This window comes from Scyliorhinus canicula, chromosome 6 (genome assembly GCF_902713615.1).
Source record: "Scyliorhinus canicula chromosome 6, sScyCan1.1, whole genome shotgun sequence".
Taxonomy (NCBI): Eukaryota; Metazoa; Chordata; class Chondrichthyes; order Carcharhiniformes; family Scyliorhinidae; genus Scyliorhinus; species Scyliorhinus canicula.
The window spans coordinates 35,283,438-35,298,526 of NC_052151.1; the positions used below are offsets into that span (position 1 = coordinate 35,283,438).

Genomic DNA, 15,089 nt, shown 5'->3' on the forward strand with positions numbered 1-15,089 from the left:
GCGTTTGTCTGGTCCAGGAAAGAGGAAAGTACAGCTATGATGGAAAGCGGATGATTGTGGAGAGGTGATTGCCCTGGTCCGCAATGCTTGTCAAGGCTGTATAACTGCCTGCACTTTACTGGGTTTGCAAAGGAACAGGGGCCTCTTCGGTCAGCTGCCTGTGTTACCAGAGGGCACTGTGCACCATGAGTCACGGCAGGAGTGAAAGGAAGAATTGTGATGGGGGTGGGGGGGGGGGGGAGGAGAATTGAGGAGTAACAATGAAAACAAACTTTTACTAGGTGATTAATTTTGACTGGTTAATCCAATGCTGTTATCAGTTAAGAAAATCTCAATTTGTTTTTGTGTGTCTGTCCACCAGATGATGTGAGCTACCCACCTCCAGCCTGTAGGTGTAAACAGTGCTACGACAACGCATATCGGCATAGTCCTTTTCCTCTACCTGTGAGATATAACCAAGAGGTATCTGTGAGAGAGATGTCACCCGCTCAGCCACGTGGACTGGTTAACTCTACCCCAATGTACTTCTCAAGATATCCGTATAGCGGAGGAACGCTAAACAATTTTATCCAAGCTTCACCTCGAGCACAAGTATATGGGTGAGTACAGCTGCTAGAATTTCGCTTAGTCGCTCCATGTTTCTTATAATAATAATCTTTATTAGTGTCACAAGCAGGCTCACATTAACACTGCAATGAAGAATCCCCCAGTCGCCACATTCCGGTGCCTGATGGGGTACACAGAGGGAGAAGGTTACAGATGGGGTGGGTGGGACAGGTATTTCACTCCAGCTTTGATGGGAGGGCCCAGCGGGTGGCAACTTTGATCAATAAAATGGTTCTATTTTCGGCTGCTAAGATCTTAATGGTAGACATATGATTGTTAGTGGGTCATTGGCGAGCACCTCCGTGGTCCTGGTTAATGTCGATGCGCCAAATTGGGATGATACTGGTTTTATTAACAAGTTGTTGGCCTCCATCCCTGATTTGGACTCTCACCAGCTAATCATGGTGTGGTGACTGAAACTGTGTCCTAGTTCCTCGGATGGATCGATCTGGGCCCAAATCTCTGACTCCATTTGGTATGGCAACGGCGTTGTTGACTTTCATGGAGTAGATGGGGGGGGGGGGCTAGATCCGTGGCACCTTTTGCACCTGAGAGATCAAGATTTTTCTTTTTTTCTCCCATGTCCATCAGGTTTGCTCATACATTGACTTTTTTGCCGGGGGGGGGGGGGGGGGGGGGGGGTCGGTCTCTCCTTCCTTGGGTAAAGAGGGTGGGGTATTCGGCGATTGTCATTTCGAACCATGCCCCACGTGTTGTGGATTTTATGCCAGAATCAGGTCCCTCCTATTGCCCGCCATGGAGATTGGGCACGGTGCTGTTGACGGGCAAAAGACTTTGCGGACCTGTGTCCTCGGCCATTGGGAATATATTCAATTTAATAAAAGTAAGTCTAGTCTATCTCACCTTCTACCTTGTGGGAAGTCCTTAAGGTGGTCATCGGGGATGGCGGGGGGGGGGGGGGGGGGGGGGGGGGCGGGGGAGATACTTTCCTACGAAGCACATGTGGAAAGGACTGTGAGGGGGGAGCAGCAGAGGCTGGTGAACTCCATCCTCGTGGTAGACCATCAGTACTCACTTACTCCATCCCGGAGTTCCTGGCGAGTAGGGAAAAGCTGCAGGCGCAGTTTGAATTACTATCAACAGGTAAGGCGGTAAGTCAGCTGTGATGGTCAAGCAGGGCATTTAATGAACACGGGAAGAAGGCCTTTTAGCTCATCAGCTGAGGGCGTCGGGATGCTTCCGGGGAGATTGTCCAGATACGGGACTCGGGCGGCAGTTTGCTTTTCACCCCGCCTAAGGTCAATGCGGCTTTTGAAACATTCTTTCGGGATCTCTCTTGATCGGAGCTCCCGGAGAGTTCGGCCGTGACGGAGTTTTTAAATGGGTTATCCTTCCCATTAGTGTGGAGGGAAAGACAGGAGGAGTTGAAATCCCCATTGGGACCTGGGAAAATTATGAAATTCATTGGGTTGATGCAGACAGGTAAAGCTCCCGGCCCTGATGAATTCCCGATTGAGTTTTACAAGACGTTTGCAGGTCCGTTGATCCCGTTAGCATTGGACATGTTAAATAACTCCCTGTCCTGCAGTTTGCTGAACGAAAATGAAAATTGCTTATTGTCACAAGTAGGCTTCAAATGAAGTTACTGTGAAAAGCCCCTAGTCGCCACATTCCAGCGCCTGTTCGGGGAGGCTGTTACGGGAATTAAACCCACGCTGCTGGCCTGCCTTGGTCTGCTTTAAAAGGCAACTATTTACTCATTGTGCTAAACAAGCCCCTACACTTTACACTTGCGCAGGCCTCCATTTCACTGATCCTGAAGAAGGACAAGGATCCTACGGAATGTGGGTCATTTTGACCCATTTTCCTTTTGAATGCAGACTATAAATTGCTCGCAAAAGTGCTGGCGCTGTGACTGGAGCCCTGCCTCCCACAGATGATGTTGGAAGACCAAACCGGCTTCATCAAGAACCGTCAATTATCAGCCAATACGCCGGCTATTAAACATTGTCATCTCCCCATCACCAGTGCCTGAACCGGAGGTGATTATTTGAGATTTTAGTGAAGTTTGGTTTGGGGCAAATACTGGATTAATTTATTGTATAGGACCCCAGCACTAGTGTCCACACTAATGCCTCGAGCTCGGGGTATTTTCAGCTGAATAGGGGTATGAGGCAGGGATGTCCATTGTCTCTTATTTGCTGTAGCAATCGAACCACTGGAGCCAGTGGAGGGGATAAATCGGGGAGGGAGGGAGCAGAGGGTGTCCTTGTACGCAGATGGTCTGCTTCTTTATATTACAGGCCCAATCGCCACTATGGATGTGATAATGAAGCTACTGAGACGTTTTGGTTCCTTTTCTGGGTATAAGTTGAATTTGGACATGAGCGAATACTTTCCGGTGAAGGGAGCCGACCTGGGAATATTGCCTTTTCGCCTTGCCAGATCCAGCTTTCATTATCTGGGAATCACGGGTGGGCCCACGGTTGGACCGCGCTCCGTAAAATAAATTATGCTCGTCTGGTATTATTGGGTTAAATCTGATTTGCAAAAGTGGGATAACCTCCCCCTGTCCCTGGCAGGCAGGGTTCAGATTGTTAAAATGAATGTCCTCTCGAGGTTTTTATTTCCTGTTCAGGGTCTCCTCAATTTTCTGCCCAAATTCGTTTTTGGCAGAGTTAACAAATTGGTGTCCTCTTTTATTTGGCCGGGTAAAACCCCAAGGATCCGTAGGGGTTTATCCAGGGATAAACAGTCAGGCGGTTAGTTTAGCTTTACCCAATTTGGTGTTTTATTATTGGGCATCCAATATTGAGAATGCACTGTGTGGGGGGGGGGGAGAGAGACTTGTTTCTGGAGGGAAGGTTTGCCGGCTTTGAGGAATTGTTGGAAAAATTTCAATTCCCTGGGATCAATTTAGATATTTCCAGATTTGCGATTTATTTATTTTTTTTGGTATGGTTTTCCTTCTTTTTCCCAGGCACCTCCACCCTCCCTGTTGAAGAAGATTCTATCTTTAGCTGGGTCTGGTGAGGGTGGGGGTATTTTGGGTATTTATGGCCAGATCCTGTCAGCGGAGTCGGCTCCGTTGAATGAGGTAAAGGAGAAATGGGCGGGTCAATTCGGTCCTATTTTGGATAAGGAGGTTTGGAGTGAGGCTCTTTTGTAGGGTCAGTGCCTCGTCCTCCTGTGCTGGGTTTAGTTTGATCCAGTTCAAGGTGGTGCACAGAGCTCATCGAACCAAGGTGAGGATGAGTGTTCCGTTTTCTGGTGTGGACGACAGGTGTGAACGGTGTTCTCGGGAGCCAGCTAATCATGTTCATGTGCTCTGGCTGTGTCCCAAGTTATTGAGCTTTTGGAACTCCTTCGTCAGCGCCAGGTCAGAGGTACTTAATGTCGAACTGGAGCCATGTCCTTTGGTGACCATTTTCAGGGTACCGGGCTCATAGAATTTTATCATAGAATTTACAGTGCAGAAGGAGGCCATTCGGCTCATCGAGTCTGCACCGGCTCTTGGAAAGAGCATCCTACCCAAGGTCAGCACCTCCACCTTATCCCCATAACCCAGTAACCCCACCCAACACTAAGGGCAATTTTGGACACTAAGAGCAATTTATCATGGCCAATCCACCTAACCTGCACATCTTTGGACTGTGGGAGGAAACCGGAGCACCGGAGGAAACCCACGCACACACGGGAAGGATGTGCAGACTCGACACAGACAGTGACCCAAGCCGGAATCGAACCTGGGACCCTGGGGCTGTGAAGCAATTGTGCTATCCACAAGGCTACCGTGCTGCCGGTGCTGCAAACAGGGGTGAAGACCAGGTTCGTCTGCGGCCCTGGAAAGCCCACTTCCATTCTGCAAGTGACTCTGGGGCTGCCAATAGGCCCAGTGCCAGTGATGGTGTCACCCTGCCAGCCACATGCCACAGTTCAGGGGGGGTTCAGGTTAGGCAACAGTGATAGAGTCATAGCAGCCTGCAGCACAGAAATAGCCATCCGGCCCATCGTGTCTGCGCCGGTCAAAAACAGCCACCCAAGTATTCTAATCCCATTTTCCAGCACTTAGCCCATGGCCTTAGATGCTTTGGATCGCAAGTGCACATCTGAATACTTCTTGAATGTTATGATGGTCTCCCTGGTAATTGGAAGAAGTTTTGATGATAAATCTGAGCAGTCACAAACCCAGTTAGTTCCTTCTTCTCCCAGGCTCACAACACAACATACATCTCAAATATCTGGTGAAAAACAGGTTGGCAATCTCCTTCCGATAGGCCGGAAGGAAGGAAGCTCTTGTAGCTATCCGGAGTGGCTCGGCTACATCTGTTGTTCCCAAGTTAGCTGCAGGGTTGTTGCAGAATTCTGTTGCCATTCTGCAACGTTGCTTTATTCAGACTGTACAGCCACACGTGTCTCTGTCTGTATCATATCAAACAGGAAAGTGCCTCCTCCTCCACGCGAGATAGAAATGTCCAAGGACCAGCAAATAAATATCACGTTGGCACCTCCCTTAGTTTAGCGACTCTTTGTTCTCTTGCATGGTGGCACAGTGGTTAGCACTGTTGCCTCACAACTCCAGGGACCTGGGTTTAATCCCGGCCTCGGGTCACTGTCTGTGCATATTCTTCCCGTGTCTGCGTGGGTTTCCTCAGGCTGCCCCGGTTTCTTCCCACAGTCCAAAGATGTGCAGGTCAGGTGGATTGGCCATGCTGAATTGCCCCTTAGTGTCCAACATTTAGCTGGGGTTTCTGTTTGTGGTCTATATAAATAATTTGGAAGAAAATGTAACGGGTATGATTAGTAAGTTTGTGGACACCACAAAGGTTGGTGGAATTGCGGATAGCGATGAGGACTGTCCGAGGGTACAGCAGGATATAGATTGGTTAGAGATTTGGGCGGAGAGATGGCAGATGGAGTTTAATCCGGACAAATGTGAAGTGATGCATTTTTGAAGGTCTAATACAGATGGGAAATATACAGTAAATGGTATAACCCTTAAGAGTGTTGACATACAGAGGGATTTGGCTGTTCAGGTGCACAGGTCACTGAAAGTGGCAACACAGGTGGAGAAGGTAGTCAAGAAGGCATACGGCATGCTTGCCTTCATTGGCTGGGGCACTGAGTATTAAAATGGCAAATCATGCTGCAGCCGTGTAGAACCTTAGTTAGGCCACACTTGGAATATTGTGTACATTTCTGGTCGCCACACTACCAGAAGGATGTAGAGGCTTTGGAGAGGCTACAGAAGAGATTTACCAGGATGTTGCCTGGTCTGAAGAGTATTAGCAATGAGAAGAAGTTAGATAAACTTGGTTTGTTCTCAACTGGAGTGACGGAAGTTGAGGGGTGACCTGATGGAAGTCTACAAAATTATGAGGGACATGGACAGGGAGGATAAGCGGAAGCTTTTTCCCAGGGTGGAAGGGTCAATTACTAGGAGCCATAGATTTAACGTGCGATGGGCAAAGTTTAGAGATGTGCGAGGCAAGTTTTTTACACAGAGGGTAGCGGGTGCCTGAAACTCGCTGCCGGAGGAGGTGGTGGAAGCAGGGACGATAGTGATATTTAAGGGGCGTCTTCACAAATACATGAATAGGGTGGGAATAGAGCGATACGGACCCCCGAAGTGTAGAAGATTTTAGTTTAGATGGGCAGCACGGTCACCGCAGGTTTGGAGGACCGAAGGGCCTGTTCCTGTGCTGTACTTTTCTTTGTTCTTTGTTCAGGAATAGGGCGGGGGATTGCGCCTAGGTAGGGTGCTCCTTCGGAGTGTCAGTGCAGATTCGATAGGCCAAATGACCTCCTTCTGCACTGTAGTGATTGAATGATTCCATGATTAGACATCTTTGAATATGGAAATTGGAGTCATGTGATGTAAATAGAGGCACAGGTTGCCATTTGAGGAAGGGCGTGCTGTGCAGTGCAGGCTCCTCTGTTCTCTATATACCAAATTTGTACCAAAGTTTCTGCCAGGGTGCCTCAGTGCCTTGGCAAGACTCAAATTGGGAACCTGTGCGATGTGATGCTCAAAACTGCGGCAAACGTTCTTTGCCGAGAGATTTGTATTATTGTCTTGTTGAATGTTCTTTTATTTTTTTTTTCTGTCTGCTTCAAATGAACATTCCAAATTACGCAGGCTGTTTCATCCTCCTCAACAGCACCCCTCTCTCCAAATCTCGTCAAAGGTTATCGGTGGGAAGGTGGGGGGTAGATGGGGAATGTGGAACTCGAAACACAAACCGATCGGCCATGATCTTTATTGAAGGCGGAGCAGACTCGAGGGGCTGAATGGCCTACTTCTGCTACTATTTCATATGTTCAAGGAATGGGATGCGGATGGTTTTTTTTTACAACAATGGTTTCAAATGGTCATGATTGCTGAGAGTAGCTTTGAGCTCCAGACTTATTAATTGAATTTAAATTCCACCAGTTGTCGTAGGTGGGATTTGAACCCATGTCCCCAGTATCTGGGTGTCTGTATTACTGGTCCAGTGACCTATCTCCCTCTCTCTCTCTCTCTCTCTCTCTCTCTCTCTCTCTCTCTCTCTCTCTCTCTCTCTCTCTCTCTCTCTCTCCTCTCTCTCTCTCTCTCTCTTTCTCTCTTATTGTTGAAGTTTATGTTTCTTTTAGGAAAAACCCAAATGTGATGGGGCTGAGTCGGGAGGCAGCAGGACCTGTTGTTGACGTCGCCTCCCAGCGTGAAGGGTTTCCTCCACACGAGAGAGGTCACATTTCCTATGCTTATCCACTGACCTATAATACCCGAGACATTCCTGCCACCAGCATGGATGGACATGGTACTCTGCGAACAGTCAATCTGCCCGATGCTTTACGTAAGTCCCTTGCGTTCCTCGTTCTACTCTCATCAATGCAACACACTGGTTTGAGCTCCTTGACAAAACCAAATAATACTGTTGCAGGCAGGGCATTCCACGCCCTCACTACTCTCTGAGTAAAGAACCTACCTCTGACATCTGTCCTATATCTATCTCCCCTCAATTTAAAGCTATGTCCCCTCGTGCTAGCCATCACCATCCGAGGAAAAAGACTCTCATTGTCCATCCTATCTAATCCTCTGATCACCTTGTATGCCTCTGTTAAATCACCTCTTAACCTTCTCTCTAACAAAAACAGCCCCAAGTCCCTCAGCCTTTCCTCGTAAGATCTTCCCTCCATACCAGGCAACATCCTGGTAAATCTCCTCTGCACCCTTTCCAATGCTTCCACATCCTTCCTATAATGTGGCGACCAGAACTGTACGCAATACTCAAAATGCGGCCGCACCAGAGTTTTGTACAACTGCAACATGACCTCATGGCTCCGAAACTCAATCCATCTGCCAATAAAAGCTAACACACCGTACGCCTTCTTAACAACCCTATCAACCTGGGTGGCAACTTTCAGGGATCTATGTACATGGACACAGAGATCTCTCTGCTCATCCACACTACCGAGAATCTTGCCATTAGCCCCGTACTCTGTATTCCTGTTACTTCTTCCAAAATGAATCACCTCACACTTTTCTGCATTAAACTCCATTTGCCACCTCTCAGCCCAGCTCTACAGCTTATCTATGTCCCTCTGTAACCTGCAACGTCCTTCCGCACTGTCCACAACTCCACCGACTTCAGTGTCATCTGCAAATTAACTCACCCATCCTTCTATGCCCTCCTCCAGGTCATTTATAAAAATAACAAACAGCAGTGGCCCAAAACAGATCCTTGTGGTACACCACTAGTAACTGAACTCCAGGCTGAACATTTCCCATCAACCACCGCCCTCTGTCTTCTTACAGCTAGGCAATTTCTGATCCAATTTATGGATGTTGCTTGGAAAGATTAAGGGTTACTTCTAGAGTACTGTATTCTTTGGGGGGAGTATTTGACTTGATGGTTGCTAAGATGTCCACTTTGTGTTTATAAAATGTTAACTGGATTCATATAATAAACATTGTTTTGTTTTAAAAGTACTGTAGATTTCTGTTGCATCACACCTGCAGAGTAAGCCCGTGTGCTCCCCATAACCACAATCTATTAAACGTTGTGGGTCAGGTGAACTCCATGATACACTTTGGGGTTCTCTAAACCCTCGCCCGTAATAGTACCCCATCTCCATTTATTCCAGCTTGTAAACCTGACTAAATCATTTGTCCTTTCACTGAAAGGGCCACTCTTGGTCACATTGCTGTCCACATTGAAATGAGACCCAGGCATTAAAATGGCTCAGAGCTCTAAGGTGAGGATACCAGGCAGGCAGCAGGATCAAACCTCACACTCTCTCTCTGCCCGATACCCAGTTAAAATTGGCCCCATTATCCATTCAATTAGTACTGCTTTGTGGGATCATCAGTGCTATCCAAACGCATCTTTCTCCTTCCTCACACACAGGATCAGTTTGTTACTGAAACCCTCAGATCTCTATCATATTATACCGAAAATCGCATCTGTTTGGTTTTGAACGGCTTTGCAAGAACCAGAATGGGTTGAGTGGTTTATCTGATGCTTTTCTTTCTTTCCTTAGGCAAAGTATTTGTCACTTACTCTGTGGATGCAGCCAATGAAATTCGTATTTTTGTCAACTTCCTGCGTATTAATGGCTTTGAAACAGCAGTAAGTCGCACTCTGGTTCCAATTGCACTCTTCATGTTTCTTCCACAGAACCAATGCAGGAGCTTACTATGATCTCACAGCATTAGTTGTTTTATCTGAGGAACGTCGCAATAATACATATTAATCTGCAAATAAACAGGAAAAAAATCAGATTAGCCGTAATAGCCTGGATAAGGAATGGAATAACTTTGAGAGAGTTTTTTAGAACAGCACATTCTGGAACCAGAGAGCAGGAAACCCACACAGTCAATGGGAGAACGTGCAGACCCTGCACAGACAGTGACCCAAGCAGGGAATCGAACCTGCGACCCTGCCGCTGTGAAGCAACAATGCTAACCACTGTGCTACAGTACCGCCATTTGAGTAAGGCTCATTGCTGCGCTCTAATATGCATAATATAATACTCTAATATTGTCAAAAAGTGATCCCACCCATTGTGGGAATACCGTTGCAACATCTCGCGAAATTGCGTTGAATCTCGCAAGGCGTTGCAAGCCGGATAGATCCCGGGAGCGGGGTCTCCCAGCTTTCACCAGCCACGCTGCGCAGCGGCGAGATGCTTTTCCAGCGCAGCGTGGCCAGAGGATCGCGCCCAGAGAGTGTGCGTGAATGGGGGTTTATTGGCAGGATTTGACAAGTGTAGTCCTGTATGTGTCTGTGTTGGGGCCTCAACATTTTACAATTCATATCAATGACTTAGATGAGAGGAGAGAAGTTCATGGTGGTTATATTTGCAGATGGGGGATTGGGGAATTGTGTATGTAAGCCATGTTAGCTGGGCTTGGTTGTTGGTTGGTTGAATGTTATTTGCTTTGTGTTTTTTTTTCCTCTTGAAAATTGTTAAAATATTATATGCCTTAATAAAACATTTTCAAAAGAGAAATTTGCAGATGACACAAAAATAGGTTGGAAGGTATGTGGCGAAGAGGACATAAGGAGGTTGCAGATGGATAGAGAGAGGTTTGAGTGAGTGGGGACTAGTCTAGCAGGTGGAGTATGTGTGGAGAAATGTGAAGTTGCTCATTTTGGCAGGTATAATAAAAAAGAAGCAAGGTATCTACTTAAATGGAGAACTGCTTCAGAATTCTGAGGTGTAGAGGGGTCTAGGTGTTGTAGTGCATAATTCACAAACGATTAGCATGCAGGTGCAGCAAGTAATTAAGAAGGCTGACTGCCGGTGGCGCCGATGATCGAGTGAGCCGCACATTCGGCCGGCTCTCACTCCGGTGGGGCTTTAGGGGCTGATTCCCCGCGATAGCGGGATTGTGGAGCGGCAAGAAGGCGGCCGCGGAAGTGCTGGAGAGCGGGCTGCAGTGCATGGAACCGCGGGAGACCAGGAGACAAAGGAAGAGGGAGAGAAAGGGACAGAGGCAAGGAGCAGGGGAAGCTGACCTGGAACCTAAGATGGCGGACACACGGACCTCGGACTCAGCAATCCAGCAGGCGCTGGATAACATGCTCCAGGTGATGAAAAGCAGTTTTGAGTCGCTGAAGTGGGACAACTTGGACCCACTTCAGAAGGCAGTGGATCAGCTGAACCAGAGGCTGGATGCTCAGGATGTAAACGTTAAGGAGCTGGGAGAAGCGGTGGAGGAGCAGGCGGAGGTGCAGACGGTTGCGGCGTTAGAAGTCGACGGGCTGAAGGAGCGGCAAAGAAGATTGCTGGACAGAGTGGAGGAATTGGAGAATAGATCCCGCAGGAACAATCTGAGGATCATCGTCCTCCTGGAGGGGGCTGAGGGAGCTGATGCCACAGCGTTTGTGGCAGACCTGTTGATACAGCTGATGGGGGCTGAAGCCCTTCCGCGACCACCGGAGCTGGAGGGGGCATACAGAGTGCAGGCGAGGCAGGGGCGTCCGGGGGCACCCCCCTCCGTCCGATGGTGATCAGGTTCCACAGGTTCGTGGACAAGGAGCGGGTGCTGCGGTGGGCAAAGAGCGCCAGGAGCAGCATGTGGAACAACAGTGTTCTCCGCATATACCAGGACCTAAGCCAGGAGGTGGCTCGGCGGCGAGCAGCCTTTAAAGAAGTCAAGGAGGTATTGTTCAAGAAACACGTGAAGTTTGGTCTGCTGTTCCCGGCCCGTCTTTGGGTCACGCATCAGGGTCAACACCACTACTTCTCTGAGCCTGAAGAAGCGATGGACCTTGCGAGGGATCAGGGGCTGGTCCCGAAAAGAGGTCCCACGGGCGCGAATTAGGACCCGAGAACTACCGTATGAAGGGAAGCCGAATGTGCCTGGACCGCTGTTCAATGGTTTGCTGGGTTAAAGGTGCCAAGCGGGACATTTGGGACGCTTCCCTTGTTTATGGTTACTGTTTTTTTGGGGGGTTTTTTTCTTCCTCTTTTTTCTGTTTTTTCCTTTTTGTGTGGGGATTTTTACTTTTTATTGGGCTCGCTGAGGGCACTGGAGCCGGTATTGTAACTAAGGGTGGCCGGTCAGCGAGGGGGGTTAAGGACGTGGATTGGGGGTTTCTGTTTTACGGATGTTATGCCTTCCTGTGCCAGTTAGTTTGCTCCAGTGGGTTGGAGAGGGGGATGGGGCGCCGGGGAGTGGGGATGAGGACGGGGAAACAATGGGAATGAGACGGGGGGGGGCGCCGGAGTGATGAGTCACTGGGCTAGCAGATTGGCTAGTCAAGGGAGTCAGTTGGGGGGGGGGGGGGGGGGGGGAGAATACAGCCAATGGATGGCAGGGGTGGGGTTACCTGGGGGGGGGGGGTGTTATTCTGCTGACGTGGGGGGATCTGAAGTAGGTAATGGAAAGGAGGTCGAGGGTGGAGGCAGCCAAGAGGCGGGCCAAGAATAGCGCGACGCACGGGCCGGGGGCCGGCCCGAGAAAGGCTATGGCTGACCGGCGGGGGGGGGGGGGGGGGGGGGGGGGGGGGGGGGGTTGTGCCCCCCAATCAGGCTGATCACCTGGAATGTCAGGGGACTGAATGGGCCGGTTAAGAGGGCGCGGGTGTTCGCGCACTTGCGGGCTCTGAAGGCGGACGTAATTATGTTGCAGGAGACAAATCTGAAAGTGTCTGACCAGACCAGGCTAAGGAAGGGCTGGATTAGCCAGGTCTTCCACTCGGACTTGGACTCGAAGTCCAGGGGGGTGGCAATTATGATCAATAAGCGGGTTCAATTTGAGGCGGAGGGCACAGCCGCAGACAGGGGGGGCAGATACCTGATGGTAAGGGGAAGACTGGAGGGGAGAAGAGTGGTGCTGGTGAATAAATATGCCCCGAACTGGGACGACGTGGACTTTATTAAAAGAGTGCTGGGGAAGATCCCGGACCTGGACTCTCGTAGGCTAATAATGGGGAGGACTTTAACATGGTCCTTGACCCAGGGCTGGATCGGTCGTGTCCCAGAAGGGGTAGACTCCCAGCAATGGCAAGGGAGCTGAAAGGGTTTATGGAGAAAATGGGGGCAGTGGACCCCTGGAGAGCCAGACTTCCGACGGGAAGGGGCTACTCGTTTTACTCGCACGTCCATAAAGTATATTCTAGGATAGACTTCTTTGTCCTAAGCAGTGACTGTATAGGGGAGGTAAAGAACACGGAATATTCGGCAGTCACTATCTCAGACCATGCCCCGCACTGGGTGGACCTGCAGGTCGGAGGGGCGAGCTACCAACGCCCGCAATGGAGGGCTAGACGTGGGACTGTTGTCGGAGGAGGGGATCTGTGAGAGGCTTCGGAGGTGTATGCAAAATTACTTGCAGGTGAATGATACGGGGGAGGTTTCAGCGGCGACCCTGTGGGAGGCGCTGAAGGCAGTAGTGCGGGGAGAGTTGATCTCAATTGGGGCCCACGGGGCCAAGGCGGACAGGGCAGAGATGGACAGATTGGTTAGGGAAATGTATCGGATAGACGAGGAACACGCGGAGTCCCCGGGGGAGGTTTTACTCAGGGAGAGGCTACAGGCGGAACTGGGGGCGCTATCCACGAGTAGGGCCGCGGAACAGGTTAGGAAGGCGAGGGGTGTGGTGTACGAGCATGGGGAAAAGGCCAGCAGATTGTTAGCGCAGCAACTCAGGAGGAGGGAGGCGGCCAGGGAAATAAGTAGAGCGATGGATGGGGAGGGGAGCAGAGTGGAGGACCCGGCAGGATTGAATAAGGTATTCCGGGACTTCTATGGCAAGCTGTACGCTTCGGAGCCCCCGGAAGAACCGGAGGAGATTAAAAGGTTTCTGGACGGGTTAACCTTCCCAACAGTAGGTGGGGGGCGAGTGGATGAGCTGGGGGCCCCGATTAGAGTGGAGGAGGTATTGGGGGGCCTCAAGGCCATGCAGTCGGGGAAAGCCCCGGGGCCAGATGGATACCCAGTAGAGTTTTATAAGAAGTTCTCTGAGCTGGGGGGCCCGGTCTTGGCGAGGGTTTTCAATGAGGCAAGGGACAGAGGGACCCTGCCGCCGACAATGTCACAAGCCACCATCTCGCTGATATTGAAGCGGGGTAAGGACCCGGAAACGTGCGGGTCCTACAGGCCAATCTCCCTGATTAATGTTGACGCCAAGCTCCTGGCAAAGGTCCTGGTGATTAGAATTGAGGACTGCGTACCGGAGGTGATTGGGGAGGACCAAACTGGGTTCGTGAAAGGCAGGCAGCTGTCGGCCAACTTGAGAAGATTACTTAATGTGATAATAATGCCCTCGACGGGCAAGGAGGTGGAGGTAGTAGTGGCGATGGATGCCGAGAAGGCCTTTGACCGGGTGGAGTGGGACTATCTATGGGAGGTGCTCGGACGGTTTGGGTTCGGGGAGGGACTGGTGAATTGGATCAAGCTATTGTACCAGGCCCCAAAGGCCAGTGTCAGGACAAACTGAGAAGCGTCAGAGTATTTTAGACTATACCGCGGGACCAGACAGGGCTGTCCGCTCTCCCCGCTGCTGTTTGCGCTGGCCATAGAGCCGCTGGCAATTGCGCTGAGAGCCGCAAAGGGATGGAAGGTGATGGTTAGGGACAGGGTGGAACATAGGGTCTCTCTCTATGCGGACAACCTGCTCCTGTACGTGTCGGACCCATTGGCCGGGATGGAAAGTATTCTGGAAACATTGAGGCAGTGCGGCCAGTTCTCAGGGTACAAATTAAATATGGCCAAGAGTGAAATGTTTGTGGTGCAGGCAAGGGGCCAGGAGAACAGATTGAGAGGGGTACCATTTAGGCTGGTTGAGGAAGATTTCCGGTACTTGGGGATCCAGGTGGCGCGAGACTGGGGCAGGCTGCACAAGTTAAATTTGGCCAGGGTGGTGGAACAAATGAAGGGAGAGTTTCGGAGATGGGATGCACTCCCGCTGTCGTTGGCAGGGTGGGTGCAGACTGTAAAGATGACAATCCTCCCTAGATTCCTGTTAATTTTTCAGTGCCTCCCGATCTTTATCCCACAGTCGTTCTTCAAAAGGGTTAACAAGATGATCATGAGCTTTGTCTGGGCGGGAAAATCCCCGCAGGTGAAGAAGGCGATGCTTGAGAGGAACCGCAGCGAGGGAGGGCTGGCATTGCCGAGTCTGATTAACTATTACTGGGCGGCTAACATCGCTATGATAAGGAAGTGGATGGTGGGTACGGGGTCTATCTGGGAGCGGGTGGAGGCGGCTTCGTGCAGGGGCACCAGCTTGGCAGCCCTGGTCACGGCTCCTCTACTGCTGCCGCCGGCCAGGTACTCCACCAGCCCGGTAGTGGTGGCGACCCTGCAGAAATGGGGCCAGTGGAGGAGGCAGGTTGGGGAGGTGGGGGCGTCTGTCTGGGCGCCAATCTGCTACAACCATTGGTTTGCCCCCGGGAGTATGGATGGGGGGTTTTGAGCATGGCGGCGGGCAGGGGTGGGGAGGGTGGGCGATATGTTCCTGGAAGGGAGCTTTGCGAGTTTGAGGAGCTTGGAGGAGCAATTTGGTCTGGTAAGGGGAAATGATTTCA

At 50.4% G+C, this 15,089-nt stretch overlaps 1 protein-coding gene across 1 annotated transcript in view; it reads left to right on the plus strand.

Moving 5' to 3' along the window:
- The window catches only part of traf3ip2a (TRAF3 interacting protein 2a), a 114,104-nt gene that overhangs the window by 59,561 nt on the left and 39,454 nt on the right, over positions 1-15,089 (plus strand). The window contains exons 3-5 of the mRNA XM_038799146.1: positions 362-599; positions 7,201-7,403; positions 9,091-9,179. Of these exons, the coding sequence (XP_038655074.1) occupies positions 362-599; positions 7,201-7,403; positions 9,091-9,179 (530 nt within the window). The remainder of the gene's footprint in view (positions 1-361; positions 600-7,200; positions 7,404-9,090; positions 9,180-15,089) is intronic.